Below are 24,030 nucleotides of genomic sequence, written 5' to 3' on the forward strand. Positions count from 1 at the left end.
TCGATTTATTTGTTTATTTATTTATTTGTTTATTTTATTTTTTCAAACGGCTTCACTTATGTATGTGTGTGATTCTTAAAAGGGTGGCTCTTAAAATGCAGGCTTGGATGAATTATATCGGATGTAAGATTTCTTACTTTTTTAAATAAAATTAAAATATCGGATCTTACAAGTAAACGAAATTCGGAATTCGTGTGAATATAAACTACATTATTAACTGAAGGCTGAAAACCGCGGGTATAAAACGAATGAATTAAATTTATTTTTTAAATATTTTATACGATTGAAATAATTATCCCCGGTTCCAGTGACTAAAATATTTTCATCAACAAATATCACATATTAAGGATGTATCTGATGCACGATCTATTGAAAAAAGTTTGGCAAAAAAAAAAATTGAGTGAGAGAATTTAACCTTGGTATGTAAACAAAAAAGGAAATCCGTGAATTTTTATGGAACAAGTTCAGTTATTAATAATCCAAGACGGCTTATATTAGCGTTCACTTTTTGTAGTAAAATTCGCAAGTTTGGTCCAACATGCAATAACTTTATATAAGTTGTTTTACAGTGAACATCAGACCTATAATAGGAATTCAAATTTGAGCCGTCTAATTACAAACAAAATAAGCTATGATTTTTTGAAATTGAATATTTGATGTAGTGTTTCATTAAATTAAACGACCATATAGTATGATGTTTGAAAAGATGTTAATAACTGAGTTCTCTCCGTTGTTTCTATCGTTTTTTCATACTGACTGGGCATTGTTTCGCAATTTTTCATCCTTTATGTCGTGATACTTTTGTTGTGTGTGACATATTGTTTTGCCGGAATTGTTCACCTGATAAATTCATATTATGTAGATGTAAGATAAACACAGAGTGTAATGCAAATATCATACAATTTGAAAGAGTTGATAACAAGCTGTTGGCAGCATGAGCGAATAATGAAACGATTAACATAATAACCCGTATAAAGTTCTTGTATGTGGCAAATTCGATAAATTAGGTGCTTTATTATTCTCATGCGCATATAAAAACGTTCGCCCGACCTAGAAATTTTTTAAAACTTCGTTTACATATGCACGAATACAACAGCAATATTGATTTGTATTACGTATCATTATTACTGGTGTTTATTCGTCAACAATAAGCGATTATTACAATGGTCGAAATAATATTTTTTAATAATTAATGCCATTTTCGAAATATCTTTTTAATAATAATCTAATGCTTTTTACAATCAATGTATAATATACATATGTTTATGTACCATCCCGATGTGTAAGTACTAATGAGTGCTAAGAAAAAATTTGTATTTCAAAAAACAAACAAACGCGAATAGTTCAAGTAATTTTCGATCGAAATTTTACACCAAAGGCTTCTTTCTTCAAAGTTATTCGATAACCGAAACTCATACACACAGGGTGAGAACTTATGAAACCTCGAAATCAGATATAATTTACAAAGACAATTGCTAAAAGTTATTGTAACTATTCACTATTATAAACAAGTGTTGAATCACAATAATTTCTGTTGTAACGTCATCGCGTCGTTTCACCTTGATCACACTTGCCCAAATTCGCTACAAGGGTGGTATTTTGGATAGACTAATGTAGGGCACGCCTACTTTCAAGGTTTGCAAAGCTCACCCTATTCGTGACAATATAAGCATGAATGGATCGACAACGTCTCAGAAAATCAGAAGTACGTTTGCGGACGAGTCGAGTCGAGCTAAAAATAATTCTTCGCATTTACGTAGCGTCTGCACGGATTAAAAATACGTATGAGAGAGATTTGTCGGGACGTGCGAGAATAAGAGGACGAGGACGCGGAAGATCGAGAACTGTTCTGACGGAGGATTTGACGCGCGTTTCTATTGAGAAATAAAATAATATAGCCGTTTGGCATGATATCTTTGAATTCGTGTCTGTATATCCATTTTACTGGCAAACTTTGTACGTATATACCTGCTCACGTCAGCCAGTCGTTCGCTGCAGCCTCAGGGTGTACAGAGTGAATTTCTAACGACCGCATGCTCCACAGTCTGTTAAAATTTAATGCGCACGCGCTACAATTTGAGAAGCGCTCTTTGCCAGGGTGACCAACCGTCATAAATTTAGACGATAGTTCGCCGCGGTGTACATAACCTCAAAAAATTTTACAATTGCTGGTAGCAGTTGTGTGCTCAATTTACAAAAGTCGAAATTTTTTAGTTTAGATACAGTTGGTCGCTCTGGCAAACGGCTGCTGTCAGATGGTAGTGCGTACGCATTATTTTTTAGCAGACGACCGGCCAGCAGTCGTTAAGAATTCACTTCGTGTGTTGAAATTTTATGTTCTGTATTATTTCCCCGCTGCCCTTTTTCCTCTCCTTCGCCTCGGCAACCACTCTACGAGAATGAAACGATCTGCTTGACCTACTTGCCGTGTTTGTTTAAAAAATTCAGGAATTGAGCAACTCACTTTATACGTACCCTCGCTATAAGAGGAATTAAAATATTTCAACCGCGGGAATTATTGAATTTTAGTGCATCTCAAAGTAAAGTCGTTTTAAAGGGGTGGAAATCTAATACGGTGCTGAATTATGGAGTAACACCATTCTAGGATTTTTGAAAATTCGCTTTTTTTTGGATTACAATTAAACGATACTTTAGGGTCATGAAAGCAATATCCATTTGGTCTTATAGTGACAAATTTTTTTTAGAAGGTTCGATTCTTGATTTTGCCATAGTGCCTCGGAGCATTTTTCTCGAACCAATTTTTTCAAACTGGGAGGACAGATTACTTGAATACCGTTGCATGGATTGATTTGAAATTTCAACCATAGCTTCACAATTACATTCTCTATAAAATTATGTAGCCGTTTTCTTATTCAGTGTAGACTTTTTTTACAAGCAATTTACTGCTTGTTTTTTGGTCAAAAATTGATACATTTCTTTAAAAGTGCACCATTTGTACAATATTTCATTAAAAAAAAAACCTCTTCGCACTTTTATAGGCAATAGTATATAGATTATAAAAATTTTTTGTTATTTGTTTCAGGTCTTATACTTCACGAGAAGTCCGTCCTCCCGTTAATGAGTTTTAAAAAAAGCGATTCGATAAGATAAGCTTGGCTTTATCGACGCCATTTTGCATCAGAATGATAATGAAAAAGATTTCTTTCATACTTCAATATATGTTAAATAAGCCCTCTGAAAAGAAATCTTATTCCTTTTTCCATACTTCCAAAATAAATCGTCAAAGTTAGGCCTTTTTTCAGCCGCTAGAGTGGTGTTACACCTTAAAAGGAAGGATTCTAGTAATACTCATTCCATAGTAGTCAACAAATTTATATGAAATTTCATTACTTGACTACCTATAACTGGCATATTTTAATCTTGATGAATTTCTTTAAACATATTTCTTTTTACGGGCGGGAAAACGAGCAGCGTATAGGTAATAATACCGCGTAGTAAAGAAGAAAAAATTTGAATTATACGAATACCGACTTAAAAGTCTCCCAGGTTCTTCAACAAAGGTATTAACACTGGTTCGGATATGTTAGGACAAAAAAATTCAAATCCAAGCTGTTCAAACTGACTATTACAAGAAAATAGTAAAAAAATATTGTCATAATCACAAAGCAAACGCACCTTAGGGCAGGAATGACAATGTGTGTTAAGTGTGGTGAGAGGAGAAAAAAGGAATACCGGTCTTTGTCTGATTGTAAGAGCCAAAAATGATTCGATGATGTGCAGCGTATAATGATACAGACCTTAGACGTAGGTGGCACGTTGGGCAGTATTCCTTGGGCAAGTCGTTCCGCCGGGGTCCGAGGGTTCGAAAGTCGTTCCTGTGACCTCCAGCCGAGGTAAGGCTGCCGGTGATTGAACGACGACCTCGCAGAACTCGCTGGAGAACTGCCCGCACTGTTCAGCAGACTTGTGCTCCATCTTGAAAATACTGGTGGCGTGGGACTTGGACTCAAAAGTGGGCCTGTTCGACAGAAAATAAGATGTCTTGATAGTTTTCCGGAATCAAGATTTTTTTAGAGGATAATTTATACTGTTATAGTTATGCATACTTTGGGCATTCGAACGAAATTAACTCTCGATCAAAATCCATTGTGACAGACTCAGGAAGACGAACACTCAAATGCGCACACGCCAAATCGTATGATTTCATTCGTAGATTTGATTAACTGATTTGCGCAGTTTTTCGTCTGCTTGTCAGGTTTACAAAATGCTTATAGCTATCAAAATTAGCCGGCGTCTCGAGGTTACGTTGCGTTGAGCATTCCGGGTAGCCAAAATCTGTCAGATCAGCATTTAGCTCAATATAACCTCGAAAATCTTGTTCGTATTGACAGTTTTTGCCGCGGTTTAATTAAACTGAGTTGGCCAGCCTGTCAGAACAGACGACAAACTTGGCGCATGCGCGCTTGGAGATTTAGGTTCCTGAGATTGCACAGTATACATATACTTAGCATCGTTTCAATGATTAGGAGATGACGTGGCTTCGATTTTTACATTCCTACGTGTATCCACGAAGTAATAGTTCCGTGGGTTTAATTCAATATAGTTGGAGTGGAAAGAACTGGGTCAGGGTTAATTAAATTAATTAAATTAATCTACCCCAATAAAGTTCTGAGGTATTTCCTATATCTGAGTTTCGGACACGCGTCATCGGGTCCAACGAAACACACATGAACGTTATAAAACTAGTTCGCAACGCGATTGCCGCAGTCACTCAGTCAAGCGGATTTGACTGTGAGAAGGGCAAATAGGATCAGATGACAAATGTGTAATCTATATCGGTCTGTATCGTAAGACCTTGATTTATCATTTCAAATGTAAACATGCAACAAACTTTCATTTCAAAACTATAATATATTATAACACGTCTTAATTAATGTTAGGACAGATAACGAAAATATATGACCCGTGAACATCGCAAATCTCTGTGTAGTAAAGTTAACTGCAGTTACATTCCCTTTGAATCTCCAACGTAAAGAAAATAGGTATTTCGTTAAACCCGAGAAAGGGAGACCAGTAAAGGCGTTTCTCTCTTTACACAAAATGAATACTTCAGAAGTCAATTTATTCCGTTCAAGCCACTTCGCCATTTCTTGTACAATATTCAGCTTCACCCGAGAATAAAATGACGGAGTTTACAAGCAGAACTTCTTGACTCGGCAAACGTACTCCCATTTTTGTCTGTATTAAGTTGTCTTCAAAGTGAAAAGGCCAAGATACTTGACCGAGAATTTCTCCTGGACTGAGGAGTGGAATCTGGAGAATTGAGACGTCGTTTAAATTAAATAAACGCAAATCCTGATCTTTTACGGTTAGTCTATAATATATAGTCCGTACTTAGCAGCGAGAAATTGTTAATCCTTTTACAAGTAGGAAGGTACTGCAGAGATCGAGTTGAAAGTTATGTAACAGTGTAGCTCTGATAGCAGTCGCCTCTCTGTTTGCCGAGATCGAATAAGGCTCTGGTAACATTCCAAGGATATTTGAAATTCAATGGAACCCCGCAGGATTAAAAACGTCGCAAAGATGAAATCCGTTAAACTGAGCTGACATTTGAGGATGAAAAAAAGCCGACTATTGTCCTGTTTTGTCCAGAGTAGAGGCACCTATAAAAGGGTGGCAAAATAAGTCGAGTCAACGAGCTGTGCTCTGACTTTGCATTGTACATCTCAAACTTCGAGTGTAGAAGAATAGACTCTGAATTTCATCGACTTCGATATGCTCGAAGATTTCAACTTCAAGGAGATGAAACCACAACTCAAACCTTCATAAATGATCATACGATTAGCAGCATGTCATGAACGTTGACGAAATTTCACGAATTAATTGCCATGGAATAACTCTTGAAATTTGCAGCCGGAATATTATGTTACCAATAAATTTCTACATAACCTGAAAAACATTTTCTGAGAAACAACCGATGGTGCAGAAACAGTCAAAGCACGGTAATCGTCCGCTTTTCCGCTGAGAAAGTCACAATTGTAATATTCGATCTTTGGCGCTTGTCTGATCTCTTTGTGCTTTACATTGGCTCATCCCACATACAGTAAGCACGATCCTACTCCACTCGCGAAGGCACCCAAAAATAAGGAACGCGAGATAAAGTTGAAAGCAAACCTTGTTTCAAGATTGGCTACGTTATACACTTTGCTGTTGCTGGAGTCTATTTATAGAACCTTGCAGGCCATGAATGCGTTCCCTGCATCTCAGACGCCTATGCTTGATACCCAATAAAGTAACGCACAAAGTACGTTTTCCAACTGTTTGACAATTATTATTGCAGCATTTCACGAATAAGAAATTTAACGAGGAACAAAAACAGTTGGAAACAAATTGGAAAGCAGTCTTCTTCAACAGCTTGTTTTTCAGAATTTAATTATAAAATCACGTTAGTTTGCCAATTCACAAAACATTTACCAAGGAATTGTGTATGACCCGGAATAATCACCGTCAATTTCGCGACAGAATTAACGATTGAGAAATATGAAAAGATAAAGAGTTTATTTTAAGATATCTCATATTTTTTGTTATACAAGTACATAGTGCAGAATTGGGGCTTATCGACATTGAGACCCCGAGTGTTATCGGATGTTTTAGATCGTGAATTCGGTGCGCAAATGAGACGAAGATAAAAAACTATATCATGTCACATTCCAAAAATATGAATCTATAGTTGACTCGAACAAGGTTGTTGAATACATTCGGAATGCGTTGGAAAAACAAGAATATTATTCTGTATGATTTACTGACATCTATATGTAGCTGTTTCAACGATCATCACCGTTCCGTGTCATGAGTAATTTTTAAGAACTTACGTTTCAGAAATAGAATAAAGAGGAGAAAATGGATAAATCCATAATTACAGCATTCGCATTACAAAGTGTCTGATAGAGTTCAGTTGAGAGTTTAAAATTACAATAATTATTCATTAGGCGAGAGACGAATTAGCCTCGGTTTGAATTGCGTAAAGTGTCTTGAATAATCCCGCTTATAATTATAACGTGCAGATAAGCTTTCTGCGTAACTTTTCTGCTGGCTTTATATCTTTTAATGCAAAAGTCAAGGCTACCTTCCTTGGCGTATCCAGCCTATAACTACAGAATAAAAAAATTATGCCGAATAAAACGAAAGGACAGAATACTCACCAGGTGGTGGTTTGTTCGAAGAGGACAGGGAGGATAAGGAGGTAGTTTTCGATCCAAGAGTGCGCCATCCGCCATGTTGCGAGGCGTCCGAATGCCTCTTCAGCCGGAAACCGTCACGAGCCGCGGGTGAGTTCTTGTACCATTCAGGGACGTTAAGCCTCTGCAATGATCGCTGTACTCGTAGTTCGTGTTCGCTAGGAACGCGTTCTCCGACCTTCTGCAACTCGTTCTCTGGCGGCTGGAACAAAAACGATACCTACATTCGTATTTGAGTGATCAACAATTGTATTGACTATAAATTTTGGTTTATTAGTCCGTCTCTGATCGATGACTCGAGCGTCAGTTCCCGATGGATCGTGTGAATGTTCGTACATAGATACGACTTCTTGTGTGTGTCTTGGGGGTTTTATCAACCGCAAAACTGTTAACAGCAAAACAGCAATAAAAAAAATCGTTACAGAATTCGAATAACATCGGGACTCAAGCTGTGCAACATGTCTTATTATGTCGAAAAAGAAGAGGTATTGAAGTGCGGTTGAACATTTAAGAGGATGATATAGTCAGATCAACCTGAAGTTGCGATTTAAGACTCGAATGGTCATCAATACCGTGTTCCAAAAGTAGGTAACAGGTCATTGGGCTGAAGTTCACTGTTCCATGCTCACCAGGTTTCAATGACACCTCATGTACCAATTATTGAAACTTGGCATTAGTGATAATTTGAGTTTTCGATCAAAGTTGATCGATCCGAACAGGTACATGAAGTCGGTGTTTACCATCCGAATAGAATGTCACTTATATTGGTTGTTATTGAAGAGCCTGTGTATCGTAGACTCGAAAAAGTCGCAGCTCGAAGTGAAATTTTATACATGCAATGCCACAAACAAATTTAATCTAAAGCAAATCTTATGTCTCACGTAAAGATAGTGCCAGAAAATGCATTCCCGCAATCGAATTGCATCAGTAATCACAGGAATGTATTTTCTGGCAAAATTCTCACAAAATGATCAAAAAAAGTTTTTGCATATTTTCGTTCGGCATGTTGCATTCGGTAGAATTGCGCTCTTTGCGGCGTTATTACGTATCGGTGATGCGTGTAAGGCTCTAAAGATAGTAAAAATATATCAATGACATTTTACTCGATCGGTAAACTTCACTGGCGATAGCTTTAACACAGCATCCCCTCAATACGGGGCAAGTAAATTCGTGTACATCTGCATGTGATCTGCGGTATTCGATCAACGATAAATTCCTATGAAAATGCATTATCCACTTGCGTAAGATGATAATTTTGCAGAGGAAAAATCTGAACCCTTAGCGATCAAGGATGATCGATGGTTGTGGGAATCACGTTTCCGAGGTCTGGTATTATTAAATTTAAAGTTGAATGAGAAGATCGCGGATTACGTACTCCGGGTTTGCTTGCCGCAGCGGAAGTTGGCTATATCATGAGGAATCCGTTCTCGAGAACGGTGATAAAATCGTGTTTAGCAGCAGCCCGAAGCTTTTAACCTTGATCGAGCTTTTAATATAAATTAGATTCGGTCTCCTCTCGAACCTTACCATAGAAAAGCTTCTAGCTGCTGAGGAATGTCATTATTGAATTACGATAACAAAGGTACAGCCACACCTATAGTTCGATAACTTCCTCTCGCACCACAATGCGAGAGGAACATAATGTTGAACCAATCTCTTTAAAATATTCACCTCATTATCGATGCAGGTACAAATATCTAAACAATATACCTATACACCTGTGTCTATAATATAAGTATGCAATATATTGCGATAAAAATTGCAATGGAATACAAAGCTCAATTAAAGCGAATAGATAATTATTGAACATTACAAACTTATTTAATATCTTCATATCGTGTAACTTCTGAACGATTTAACCGATTAAAGTCATATTCATACAATATATTTGTATTGTCGATCCGATGGTTCGTAGCTATGCTAAGATCCGCTGAGTGGCGATTGTTAAACTTATTTTTCATATTGTTAACACATTATCGAACACTTACCGGATAGGACGGAACAACGTCCGCCAGGCCAGCTAGCATTTATACATATAAAACGACTTTGGACGAGGTCAAGTCCATCGGGAGAGAATGAAAAATTTAAACGGTACATTGTAGACATGCAGAGGTGTTTGGATCTGAAATGCTTGCGGTGGGGCCTGAATTTAGCACGAGTATTTACTTTACGCGCAGTAGTATACGCGTCCGGTTGTTTTTACTTTCCACAGACGGTAGGCAGCTGCGAAATGTAAAATATACCAAAAGCCATATATACCTATAGTTTTTTTTTTTTTTTTGTCACTTTATTGCGCTTTTTCTTTCTAAATTTGCAAATATTTTCTTGTTCTCCTTCATCGCCTGTATATATGCAACAGTGCATAAATGTTTTTCTTACAAGCTAAAATTATTATACATATATTTAAGGTGCATAATTCATTCCGAAACTACAGTCTATCGCGAATCTCACAGCAAGTACATAAGAAGTGATAAATCTTAAAAAATTATTGCCATGCATATAACGATGTATTAAAATGAGAACGAAGTCCGTACAACGATTTAGCGGTGAGCGGTCACCGCCAACTTTCGAATAAGAACAAGCAAAAAATATTGAGGAATAAAAAAAAAAAAGGTAAAACAAAAACTATCACAGACCGATACGTAGTTATTGCGAAATTTTGGGTGCTAACGCGTGTGCCATATGTATAACACACTCGGCCGAAAAACTTTCACATTGCCAATAATAATAATAATAATAATAATAACAATAACAATAACAATAATAATAATAATAGTACGCGAGCAAAGAAAGAAATCGATCCCATTGTTCTACATTTACTGGTATTATATGTATGTATAAAGGTAGGTTTAAAAATTGACAACAAGGATAAAAAGAGTGAGAGTATTAGCGTGTCTTTACTTTTATATTTATAGCAAGACCACCGACTGTAAGAATAATATTATAAAACCGGCCAGTACTGATGGTTTCAAGTTTGTTGTTAGATAGGAAAAAAAAATCGCATCAAGTTACCTTTTTTTTTTATCACAAGCACGAACTGTCAGTTCAAAAGTCTCGCAGTAGTTTTTAACGCGTTATCTGGATGAAAGAGAAAGTATAATGAAAAATAAGGTTAAAAAGCTAGCGTTTCGTTTTAAGGCCAGAATTGAAGGGGCACATTACTTGGAGAGGAAGCTAAACACGAGCATGGTTAAACGCTACTTCGCTCTTGGAATCTTCAAGCATGCAGTATAACGGACATGCCGTGCCGAGGTAGAAGGTGACTACTCTAAAGGTGAGAAGTACCGAGAAATGTGCCCTCTTTTCGTTCTCACTGAAATTACGACAAACGGCTTGTCAGAATCAAATTATCGTACAAAAGATATGTCATCGAAAGCTAACGCGTACTTTTGTTGCTATTGTATCGCAGTAAACCATGTTCATTTATTATCATTAAAAAAAAAAGAAATTATTTTAAAAGTTTTAAGTTGTGTAGCTGAAAATTTGGACAGTAGATCATTTTCTTTTCACACAGGAATGACTTGGTTCAAACATATTAATGCGTAAAGAACGTATTCGAATTTGGGTAAAGGATGAACGCTCCGAACTGTCTGATTTAAAAGTTAAAATAAGAGAAAAAAAAACAGTTTAAAAAATCTGTTATTTACGTAAGTGATAATAAACACGAATAAAACGATATTTCCGCTATGTACGAGAAAAGCTTTTCCAACGAATTCAAATATCACAAACTGTGATATCAACGATTTGATAAAAAGTTTTATAATCAGAATGTTCAAAATAATTGAACTATAATTTGCTTGTTATCTAGATCACCGCAAATACATTCGAGAAATTTTACATTATAATAATGTTATAACGAACGACTGTAATTGTCGACGAAAATCTGACGTATAGTAACGCATAAACATTTCCTTTGATTCACTAAGAAAATAGCTATTTGGAATTTTTTTCACTCTGGAAAGTTTTATTATGAATAAAATGACCCTAAAAACAACAGAGTATAACCATTTTCAACCTTTTCAAATTACTCGTATTTCAGCCTTGTGCTGTCGTTCGAATTTTCCTATCATGTTATAATATGTTATTTTATTCACGTTCGTTGTCTTCGGTAAAAACGACGTTCCTGACGATTTTCAAACTAGTTTTTCTCCTATCCTAACCTTTGATCCAGATGGTACATCTCATTTGCCCTTACGGGAGTATTCTGGTTTATAAATTTGAAAAATCCATTTTTTTTCTCCACAGTTTCAAAGTTTAGACCTTTAAAAATAAGCCTCTACGAGAATTTTTGGAAATTCAAATAATTTTTTGAGTACAGTTATTTTTGTGACGCGTCAACTAAACCGGTCCGGCCGGAACGAATCTTTAAACGCGTTTCTCTCGAAACTACTTTTTTCGAGCTGGTCGACATGATATCTCAAGTTCTACTCGAACGATTATCTCGAAATTTAGTGAAAATATTCTTTATATATCCCTTTATAGTTGGACCCTTGGATTTGGAGAAAGTTTTTTTTAGTACTTTCAAAAAAATCGGAAAGATAAAAAAAACGGGTAAAGAAATTTTTTTTTTCATATCATCGCCATTTTGTGAATTTTCTTTTTTTTTCTCTTCCAAGGGTTAAACCGTAGCGAGATCTTTACTAATTAAGAATTTTTCAAATTTTTTTGTTTCAGACTACTGTAAGGGCTTGAATCACGTCGACCACGATGCACCCTTTTTTTGTAGCCCCCACATCAGCAGCTTATAACTCTACCAATTTTTGACTTTTTTTTTGTGTGCTTAAAATGTCAATAAATATTATATAAAAAAATGGATGGTAAAAATGTTTTTTCTTTTTTTTTTATCTGACTGTAAAAATACCTCAAATTTAGGCGTCTGGACCAAAATACCCTCTTAATTTCATTTAGAACCGGGATAAGTGACAGATCGCGAACAAGGTAAGTGTATGTACCAGTTATTGACTCTGTCGCAATTATTGACCTTTTTTGGTTGTATCTCCGTGATCTTTAGTTGTAAAATTACCAAAAAATAAATTTGTAGCGTCTAACTCTTTAGCAATTACTTTTAGTCATTGAGAAATTTGCAATTTGTACCGTAAAGTTCAAATTTTGGAAAATAAAAGGGTCAATAATTGGGTCTAAACGTGTCAATAACTGGTACACTTACCCTATGAGTAGCGCCACGAGTGGCGAAATGTGTCCTTATCGACGGGGCTTGAGTAACGTTGACGGAGAAATCGGCTGACGGATATGGAGATGAGAGTAAATGCATCTACTCTATAAATGTCACATACCGATGTGGAAATTATGAGGAGTATAATATGAACGAGGTTATTTTCAGCGTCGACGTGTCCGTAGGATTTCTGATTTTCTGAAGGATAGCAAAAGTTGCGGTAGGCCTCACCTTCGTCGTTACGAATTTCCGTTCGCCTGCTTTCAAAAGAAAGTGAACTGAGTACTCTGCGTAATTTACCGCCGCTTCCGAGGACTCCATTTTCATTTCGAGCGAAAAAAATTATACCTAGGCACGAGAATACAGACGAGATGTTCACACAGAATGTTTGAATTTAGGTTAGGATTTTATTGTATTATGTATACATAGGTATAGTATAAAGTTCACGGCGTGATTTCAACCGAAAGTAACGTCTACCGTTAGCAATTATTAACACTGTGATACGTCGTCACGGTAACGCAATTTCATCTTCAGTTATTTCATCGGCTGGTAATATTATCGAAGATAAATTTCAAACCGTATTCTGATTGAATGAGTGAACTTTACAAGGACGTATACATTCATCAAGTTCCGGGAAATCAGATTTTTACCGATTAGATTGGAATTAATGGGGTGTTTCATCATGAAAAGAGAATTTCGTCGACTTGAAAGTTAACGTAACTTGTTCACTTTAATGCAAAAATTACAATTAAACCGTCCGAGGGCAGAGAAATGGGCTTTTTGGTAAAAATGATAAAAAAAAAAAAAAAAAAAAAAAAAAAACAGCGTAAACGAATGTACGAGTAAAGAAAATTGAACGTAACAAACTTCACCAGCCATCTGTGAGTACAACGAACACACTTCACTTGCTGGAATATAATAGCGTAAGAATAGATTTCGCTCGAGTTGCAAACGTAATCAGAGACCTGAGTGGTCGTCACGTGCTGCAGGTATTACGTCGAGTTACTTTAACCTCCATTGAGACACACATTTTTACACTAAACAAATTTAGAAAATCTTAGGTGATTTATAGGTTTTCGGGGTCGCCGATTACGATTCTGAAGTCAAAATGGCGAGAAATTTCAGAAACATTCAAATTGCTTTGTTGAAAAAAGTAGTGTATCAAAAATTCTTTTGTATAAGACGGACTATGAAACTATATATGGAGACTACGTAAAAAAAATTTCAGAATCTCAGCTGACCACGATAAGAAAAATCTATTTTTAAGAAACCAAACGAGTTTTTTCACGTTAATTATTTATAACAAGCATGTAAATAAATAAATTGTTGCAATTTCCCATCAAATTTTAATGACTTAGGCAACTAAGAGTTTAAAAAGCGTTTATGTGCATATAAAAAGTGTAAAAATATATTAGAATTATGAAAACAACTGAGACTAAATAGTCCCACTGCCTCTTAAAGGGTTGACGCATGTTTTCGGTCTCTTGTGTTCTACGAGTCGGGGTTGAAAAAAAGGAAAAAAAGAAACGAGAAAAAGCGACGGAGAAAAAGAGAAACACTGAAATCAGGAAGGACAAAACAACCATCTCAAGTATAAGATATTATCATTTCATTGTCTGTACAAGCACACCTCAGTGAATATTTATTCGCTGTTGAAAATGTGCGTCCGAGCAGCTAAATCTGAATTACTTTGTATCTGACATTTTTCGACCCACTGAGGGTAGAAACACGTATCATTCCGAAAAATGCTTCCAGCCAGAATTACGATGGATCAAGTACGTTTGAATGAAACCTGAAGAGACCGTGTGATCTTGTTCAGAAGTAAAATTTGATACTGGGTGAATTTTGAGATAAATTTTTTGATTTACTTAATATTTCGAACGAGAGTAGGAAATAAATGAGTGCAGAAATCGTTGTTTAAAGCTGCAGAAAAAAGGTGCACCGATTAGTATTCGAGAATTACGTTCAACATGTTATTCCTCGCTTGTCTTTGTACATACAGGCTTAACCTTGGACGATCATACAATAAATGCAAATTTATTTGACGTGGATAAGTATCGCATAGACGCTACTTTGAAACGTATACTATCTTTCCGGATATCCAATTACTGATTACCTTCCAGTCACATTCGCATTATAATATATGTGAATAATAAAACTCGTTCGCATAATGTCGATCTTACAAATGTCCATGATCCATAACGATTATATTATTATACTATAAAATTTTCAAGAGAAAAAGTTAGATTGAATTAAAATAAAATAATTCCAATTGACAGGAAATACAAATGAATGAATTGAATTTTTTTAAACTCACTTGAATCAGAGTGAATTATTGAGAATTATCGGAAAAAAATGGTAATTCATGAATTGAAATGAATAATAGAAATTAATCTGAATTAAAAAAAGTTAATTTAGAATACAAAAATCAAGTTCAATTTCACGAATTAGCTTAAATTAATTCAACTCAAAAAATTATTATGTCAGTTACATCTCAACTATACAGCTACGGAAATAGTTTTTATTCGACTGTTCGTATTTTGCCTTAAAATAGTATCTGATTTCGCCAGATTGCTGGACCATTATCGCGCCCCAAGAGCCTTATAAAGGGATTCTAAATCCGCCTTGAGATATTCAATTACACTTTCACAAGAGCAATATTTCATCTTGCCAATTCCGGCTTTATTTCACCGAGGTTTTAGTATTTCCAAGTATACGAGACACACAATTTATTCCGGAAAGAACATACAGAGTTACGTACAATCACGACTATGTTTGCCAACTCACGCCGCTGAGCTTTGTTTCTTGAACACGTTGCTTCGCCATGTTCCAGTCATTCCTACACCTATTCATCCTCAAACTGTTTCATTTGCCGGAAAATGAAAATACGGACTTGGCCGAACGCGCGTTTTCAGTCACGCTATCATGTTCTCAGGGTAATTCCAGGGTATTAATGCTACATGCTGGTGGATTATACCAAGCTCGTACCCCTGCATTATTTAAGAAGGTATGAATCTATTCCGAAGATGATCTATGAATCATAACTGTACGTAGTTATCGAACAAAACGTGATGAATTTTCACTCACCCAGTGTTTTCTGATGTCTCGATAAATGATTCATTCCAACGAAAGGAGCTCACTTTTCACGAGTTTCAACACCGAACCGAGCGCTGAGGAACCCGATAATAGAATTATGTATGTACATTAGGGTGTCCCTTACTTACTATCTGAAAAAATTAGGCAATTGTTTTCGAATTATTTGAAGTTGATTTAGGGGTGGGGCAGCAAAAATTCATCAACACCTTAAATAAGGGACACCATGATGTACATACGTAACTGCAAGATCCAAAGGCTTTCATGTCCTCAACGTGTACACCGCATACATGCATAGATCTACTAAACCTGCATGTTCAACTTGTAAATCACACGACGTGTGGGTATATACGAGAAGACATGTTGGTCTTGATGATGTTTTCGGAGTCGCTTAGCCCCGGCGGTTCCCTCATCGTTGATATTCTGTTTGTAGTTGAGGGGCACTTGCAGTGACGTTCTACTCGTGTAGACAAATATAGCGGGTGTTTGCAAAGCACAGCGTGCAACTATCGTGCCAATATCATGTATCTCACGTGCGCTGTCGAGAGAATTGACATTTCTGACATAATCATGTTTTTGAATACTTGAGACTAGTATCGTAATTTAAGCTGTGGTGTTGTATGAAGTTGAGAGGAGTTAGAGAAAAACATGAAATTGTTTAGGTTCGTAAAAATGGTGACATGTATCGTATCGTCGGCTTACAGCGAGGACATTCTATCTCAAAATTTGGTTCAACAAGATCTCATTTTAGATTTTGGTTCAACAAAACCCCATCTTAGAATTACATTAAACAATATCGTATGTCCAATGTGATCTCCGAGGGCAAACGACGTTCTTGTACGAAATTCTGAGATGGAGTTTTGATGAATCAAACCTGAGATAGGATGTCGTTGCTCTCAGTCTACGAGGTCATCTTAATGCAATCGTTCTTTAGGGATTTCTTTACTGGTATCAAAACCTCATTATTCGTTCGATAGAAAATATTAATCATCTTATACTTATTGTACTATCGTTTACTTTTCGTTCTGTGAATCCTTGAATGAATTTTTTTTCGATGAATTCATTTTATATATACCTATAAAAAACGTGCGAGTACTTTTTGGACACTTTGTTACATGCATACGTTAGTAACAGAAGATTGAAGATTTGCACTTCAATAAAACTCCCGTTAATGTTGATATAAATAAAACCATCTGTCGGTTCGGTTGACCATATCTGAATATTAGGGTATGAATAACGAAGTACAGGTAGGTATAGCGAAAATTCAAGATCCTTCGATCTTCTTCTATTTCATCGTAAACATCGGCATACATACTGCCTACAAGATTTGTGCGTGATAAGTTAAACTTCACTTACGTCATACGCACATGCAGTAGGTACGTGACGTAACCTTACCCAAGAGACGTGCTGTTATTAACGATGTTTTCTTGTTACACATTTCTATGCCGATTGTGGAGAGTATTTTCCGATTAAAAGTTACGGCACGCCATCAGACATGGCAATCAGTAATCCGACTATGTAACATATGCGGAACAATTCATCCCTCCATAGGAGCACTTTCACAGATGGATTGTAAGTGAGTTAACTGTGCTTCGGGGTTGGTCTACTTATCCCAGGAGTTGTTCAATGGTTTGCTTACTGGTCATGGGTGCTGAACTGGTTGGTAAAATGGGATCTAAATGGACTGTTATAGGGACTAGTTATACTAGAAAACCCTCAGCCAATGTTACCTTACCCAATGAATAATACAGTTGGGAATACCCTATACAGTGACTGCACCAGTAAATGAACAAACTACAGAAAAGTATACTTATATGAAGTCATTTTAACATGTTAGTTTATTCACTGGTGCTTCTAGCCTAAATGTACCTTGAGATCGATACTGTAGTAGCCGCAGTAGTCATACAATTTATTATAGGTATATGGATAGGTGTATGTATATGGGGCTATCCACCTCAATACGACACACCTCCAGACCGTAAAAAAAAAATCCAAAGAAATTCAGAAAAATATTTTAGAGTTAGATCAACGACATATCAAAAAATGGATCGAATCGGAGACGGGCCCAAATATAGGTACATACACATATATATAAAATGTTGTGCAGCAGACAATGTTAGTAATGACTTTTACTTTTACTTTCCGTTTCAGCTTCGTCGCTCGCGATGACACAGCGAGTACTTACATCGCGTTATAATTACTTATCGCATGCTTGTACTAGCCTAGTTTTCGTTAATGTAATTTTCGATTATACATTTTACCTTCACAGCTTATACATTAATTTTGATAGGTTTATAATACGACATTCCTAATGGCTGACTCATGCGTCTCTGTGTAGAAATATGCGTCCAGTCGCTATTATTAGGTTGCCTCTATAGTCCGCGGGAAAACATTGAAACAAACATCGGGTCACCGCAAACAGTGACCGCTGACTCATTCTGGTCATCCAATCCGCAATCGACAATCGAGTATCACTATTACATCGATGAAATTGCAGTATACAATTTCAATGCAAAAATCATGATAACGTGTCGTAATGAAAACTGCCGCTCGTTCAAAAACGTGTGATTAATTATTTGAGAAGACGGATAAGACGGCGCGCAAAATTCGCGCTCTAAACTCTTTGCAGGAGTCTGCAATATCTCCGTGCAGGCTTATTAACGTTAACAAGACCTCGAGCCCACCCACCAGCAATCTGGTTATCAGATCCGTCCGTCCATGAGAAGGAAATATGCCGATCGTAGCTTATCTAACGTATAAATTTCCCCATGGTTGGTCGACTGGCTCTCCACTGCAGGATGGATCTACTCAGTTGATATTACAAAAACGAATTGATCCTTTCCGCTATAATCTGTTCATGTATGTACAATGTACATACATGTATATCAGATAATAAGCTCAGCAATCACCGTTACGAACCCGTTTGGTTCCTTTCCGCTGGCATTGCATGGCGTTCAAGTCAATTAGCTAATTGCTCGAGTACTCTGATCGATCCTAAGAAACACGATGATAGATTAACGAAAACAAAACCAAGAATAAGGAGTAAAGATAAACGAGGCTGGTCCGAAGTAATCTAATAAATTTGTGCTGTCGTCATTCTTGATATTTTTTTATTCACTGGTTATAGGTATGTACATACAATATACATATACAGAGATGAATCAACTGTGCAGCATCTGTTGCAGCTGGCATTAAATGTGTAGACGCGTGTTAAAGTTAAAGGAAAAAAAGAACAGCCATTAAATATTATTTATCCAGTAGTACGTGACGTCCATCAGGTCGCTACAATGACGACATACAAAGGGAACGCGCATCATTATGCAACGCACAGCTAATCCGCCTACTGTGACACCATTACACTTTGCCTGTGCCGATACATGATATTGCCTGGCCTCGTCACTGGTCGACCATATTGTTGTACTACACGTACACGTTAAATGTACGCATATATTTTAAGTGCGTTTTGTGTTTGCAGACACGTTGATTCTACACGCGCCGCATGTATATACGTAAATTTAAGATTGTCCGGAAATCGATGTTGGATCTGAATACCATCAATACAATATCGGAGAGAAGACATTTTGTGAATACTTTTTTGAACGTTCCGAAAATTTGGAACTTTGCGATGTAGTTTATACTTCGAGTAGTTGAAAGCCAGCGACTACGATATCGATGTCGATGATTTAACCTAAAAACTTGTCATTTATTACACGGATGTTGAATTGAGGATCTGATTGTTAAGAAGGAACTACTTTGCCTCGTTTGTTGAAGGATTTCAACCCTGACAGTGCAACTTGTCTTCACTAGTATGGGTATAATGAAAAGCGAATCATATTGTTGGTGATAAAACACCGGGTAGAGTCATAGATACTAGATGATATTTTTTTAATACCAGACAAGTAGATTCGAACGAAGCACGAAGAAATCAAATTACAGCTGATGGCCCATGTGATGTCTCATCTATCGTACACATAGCGCATCAATTCACTCCACATAATTACTGCAGTGTACCCAGTGTACACATTAACATTAACAAAAAATATTATGGTAACGCCAGCTCTTTGCGATTACTCGAAGATAACTTCAATCCCGTTAAATATATATTTGAAACAGAAAATGGTCTGCTTCTGTACGTTTTATCGTCGGATTTAACGATCCTCTGCACGAAAAACAAGTTCAGAGTTCAAATTTGGAAAGTTTGTGGATCAATAAATTCTACAAATTTGAAAAAAAAAAATTTTTAACCTCAAGACTTCTTAATTCAATTTCGATATCGTTCGGGTAGGACAAAAACTACTGACCAAGGAAAAATTTCATGATTTTCTGGGGTAATTGTATGACGACAACTGGAAAGCCTGAATGGCTTATACAACTGTTCCTAATTTGGAAGCACTGGGTATACAATATCGGTGTGTATAAACCGAGAAACGTGGGTACGGCTATCGTCCGCCTGCACTGCAGCATACCCTTTGTTTTCTTTCAAAGTCCCGTTACCCTTTACTTCGTTAGTATCGATACGTTGGCTGAAAGTAAATTAGGAATAAACACGTTCTGACGAGGATTGATACTCGCAGTATATTTAAGTTCACGGATTAGTAGCGAGATCGGAGTTTATATTTAGAGTTTAGATTAGACAAAATGGGACGACGGTTACTAGGAACAATTTAACATTCCTAGATGTTGTTAGTTAGAAGTAACCTCCTACTACCTACACAGCTCGTTGTTGTTTATAACAGTCGATGAAAACAGAAAATATCTCAACATTAGTAGAGGTGTTATTATAATATATTTTCACGAATGGCTGATCCGGACATTAACAATCCTCCTCATCTAATTTCCTGTTGCCGGAAATCTGCGATCGACGAAAAATAACTGCAATATATTCCCTGCAGAAGCTGTCGAATTATTATGTAGGTATTCACCGTTGCACGTACGTTAGAAAATGCGAAGGATTAATCGAGTCGAATTACGCATATCGGATTTCTTGCGCAAGTCTCGTTAGCGAAAAATCTTCTTGTTGCGTAATAAATCAGAACACGCTTTTGGCTTGATTGATTTGAAAAGATTTTTTTATCCGTACTCGTGTATCCATTTTTTAGAACTTGCAAATAATTAATGACTCTTTCAAAGAATCTCATTTAGCATGCATTCTTCTCCTATGTACGGTATAGATGCTTATAATTTTCTGCAGATCTTCAGAATTTTCAACTACTTATAAACTTGAATGGTACTGATTGCGAGCAGATTGGATGATAAATTAAATTATGAAAGAGTTTTTTTGGCAGAGGAAGCTCGTTCGAATAGTCTCTTCCTGCATTGAAACGTTTTGGCATTAGCACAATCATTATACTTGATTGTAAGTAATGATTTCTTGACACACGCTTAGCCATTAAGCAAAACAAGTTTCACTATGTATGATCGGTGACTCCTTTTGTGGGAATACATTACGTCCGAAGGCCTTTTTCGCAGTCACTCGTACTCGCAAGAATTTATCTTCTCATTAAATATTCAAAATACACGATTAAATATGTACACGTATAAACAAAATTAAATATAAGATACAGATATTTTCCAACGAGCTTTCTTTCCGCGCTTTACGTAGCTGATACACGTCGGATTGAACAGATGTTAAATCGACACTTTTCTCGAGTGTAATTAATCCGAATAAAAGTTTCAGCGAAGTGTAAGCTGTGTGTTCAATTGCAGTTGTTCGTTACAGTGTGAGGCATTGATATTTGAGACAATTTACTTAGTGATGGTAAGTAAATGTGTCGCTTGGCTCGATAATTCCTGTTTTTTCGCCGACTTCCGGGTCTACATGTACCTATTGTCACAATAAAGTAGATCGCTAAACTCGTAATCAGTCTTGGGAATTCATTGATCGATTCATTAAAGCCCACCAATAATTTAAAAATGTGATTGAAACCAAAGTACTTCGTTTCGCTTAATTAAAAAAATACTCGAATTACAAATAAAAGCTTAGATATCGATGCTTTGTTTCAAACTGCTTCACTATTCGATTAGCTCGATTTCACTGCAGAATTTTATTCTGAAGACGGTTTTCTACAGATTTGCTGGAACACTTTTCTTCACCATGTTGCCATCATTGAATATTCAATTTTATCACATTGTACTAATATTGTTTGTCGACTTGAATACTGAAAAAAAATCTGATGCATTATATGTCTTCGCATTGAAGAGTGTTATGAATAAAATCAGCTATCGTAGATTGAAATTAAACGAATCTATTAAGATTACTAACGATTTTCATGTGATTTAAAAATGAGCATCGTGATCTAAGCTTTCGTTTACAATGCCAGTATTTTCTGTTTTCTATTTTTAATCAGATTTTCCTAGCTCACACATATAATAATTTGGCAAATACTCGATGCACGACTGTCTCGTAATATCGATTTTTGGCAAACCCACCATCTTAGAGGAGATAAAAAAAACAGCGTTTTGTTGACGAATAGAGCTTTCGAATGATCCGATGTATATTAAATTACACGAAATTCATTTCCCCCTCTAGTTTGCTTGGAACCAACTTTTCACAACACGTTGCGTTGTAGCTAAATGTGCAGTTTGCGTCGCGACGCCTACGCTGTAAGCCTTCCCACCGTCCTTGGTGCTGGTTCACTCGCATGATACATGCATGCCTGAGAAAATATTTTTATACATCTTTTCTCGAGCCTCTTTTTCCCCGCATGCCCACGTGACAGTTTTTCTTTTTCGTCTCAAGCGATCATTTCAATCCGGCACAGGCTGCGAATGAAACTTGCACAAATGTAACTAAACCATCCATACTAAACATTATCAAAACTGCACAATATCATAGGCGAAAGCTTTCCTCTGCCTTTGCAACGATTGTTTATAAACACGTATATTAGTTGCAAAATTTCCTGCATCTGAACGAAGTGCAAAGCTTCTTGTGGCTAAAGAGGCAAGACGTGATGCTGCAGAGGAGAGTGAGAGGGAGAGAGAAAGCGTAAAGAACCCAGCAGCATGCTTTCCATTCTGTCGCACCTTTGCTCTCGCTCTACTGTTTGCGATACATGGAATGCGCTTTTCCATATTTCCTATGATCACATGTCATCATCTCTATAAAATTACCAAAGTTTCTTATCATTACTTCTGAATAATTTTATATTCCGTAGTGGCCGGTTACAATTGGATTTTTTTTGTAATTGACATAAACGTTATATACCGATGAGATATTTTTACACTCGCAAAGAAAAAAAACAAAACAAACAAACAATTTTTGCGAATGAAACAAAAAATAAGAATATAAAACACGTTAATTGCATATTAAATCTTCAAAGCCTTTAATCATCGGGCTTTTGCTATACAATATGTAATACATATGTACGCGTATATACATATACATGGAGAGTGAAATTTCAACGCGTCGTATATCCATAATGGCCGCCTATTTTCATGGGAGGTATGTAATAATTATGGGTATATATATGTGTACGTTAACTATACGTGCGTGTTCGCATAGATTAGTCATCGTTCATAAATTGGCATTTTGCGTTGTTCGGACGAACTTTAGCATCTAAAAATGTAAGTTTTCAGGCCATAAAGTGCGGTCGTAGTACGAATTAGCGATATCCTTGAAGTAACGGAAAACTTCATTTTTCGAGTTAAAAACCATAATCAATGTGCGACGGTGAGTCGAGTCGAGTCTGTGAAAGCAACAAAATATACAAACACGGTTTTATCCGATTTTAACAACGTATAAAGCGCCTTGCTACGTCGTGAAAACTTTATTGTTTTCGTAGGTATAATACTCAGACATACCTATCTACTGGATTTTTGTAAATGACTAATACTATGGCCGCAAATATATGTAGGAAAAGAATACCTGCCAGCAGGGCAACCGTAGAATCGGAATGACAATGAGACCCAGGAATGAAGTCACCACGGGTTGTCCTGGATTTAGGCCTTCCACCAGCACTCTTCGTGCTGTCCCTCAAAGGGAAGAGTCTTTTCAATACTCGTGAGGATTTCGACCGCACCTAACCCATCCGAAAATACCCTTATTCTCTACAATGTGACAAAGTACGTCATTGCAATTAAGAATAACCTTTTTTATGGTGAGTTGCTCATACCTATGGAATTATAGTATATGTATATGGATACACAAGGGTGATTGGACTGTATAATTTAGTATGCTGTGGCGCAAGAAAAGTACAGAAATGAAAATGAGACGTGGCAATGTGTGCGAAAAGTAGATAGAACTGAAGGTGTTAATGAAGTTGAATTCAACGATGATGTATGAGGCATTCCACCCCAAACCGACATACGTCTGACCCTCACTATCGGTGATTTTATTCATTTTTAAGTATGGTGTAGAGTGTAAAAAAATCATCTTTCGCGGAATTTTGATTTTTACTGCTTCCAAAAATACATGCCTTGATCAGTTGGCTTTAAATTTTTTTCATAAATTCTAGGAGACCAAGATGGAAGTGGGCAAGTTTTTGGTGAAGAAAATACGAACAAAACGAATAATTAAAAAGTGAGGAAAGTGGAATTGAATATAAATTCCAAAAGTACAAATTTGTA

The 24,030-nt window shown here is 36.5% G+C and overlaps 1 protein-coding gene across 5 annotated transcripts in view; it reads right to left on the minus strand.

Moving 5' to 3' along the window:
• The window catches only part of LOC124407212, an 84,097-nt gene that overhangs the window by 15,126 nt on the left and 44,941 nt on the right, over nucleotides 1-24,030 (minus strand). For all 5 annotated transcript variants that reach the window (XM_046883102.1, XM_046883103.1, XM_046883106.1 and 2 more), the window contains exons 6-7: nucleotides 7,164-7,401; nucleotides 3,759-3,979 (exon numbers count right to left, since the gene is read on the minus strand). In XM_046883102.1, coding sequence (XP_046739058.1) covers nucleotides 3,759-3,979; nucleotides 7,164-7,401 — 459 coding nt within the window. The remainder of the gene's footprint in view (nucleotides 1-3,758; nucleotides 3,980-7,163; nucleotides 7,402-24,030) is intronic.

The sequence above is a fragment of the Diprion similis genome, chromosome 6 (assembly GCF_021155765.1).
Source record: "Diprion similis isolate iyDipSimi1 chromosome 6, iyDipSimi1.1, whole genome shotgun sequence".
Taxonomy (NCBI): domain Eukaryota; kingdom Metazoa; phylum Arthropoda; class Insecta; order Hymenoptera; family Diprionidae; genus Diprion; species Diprion similis.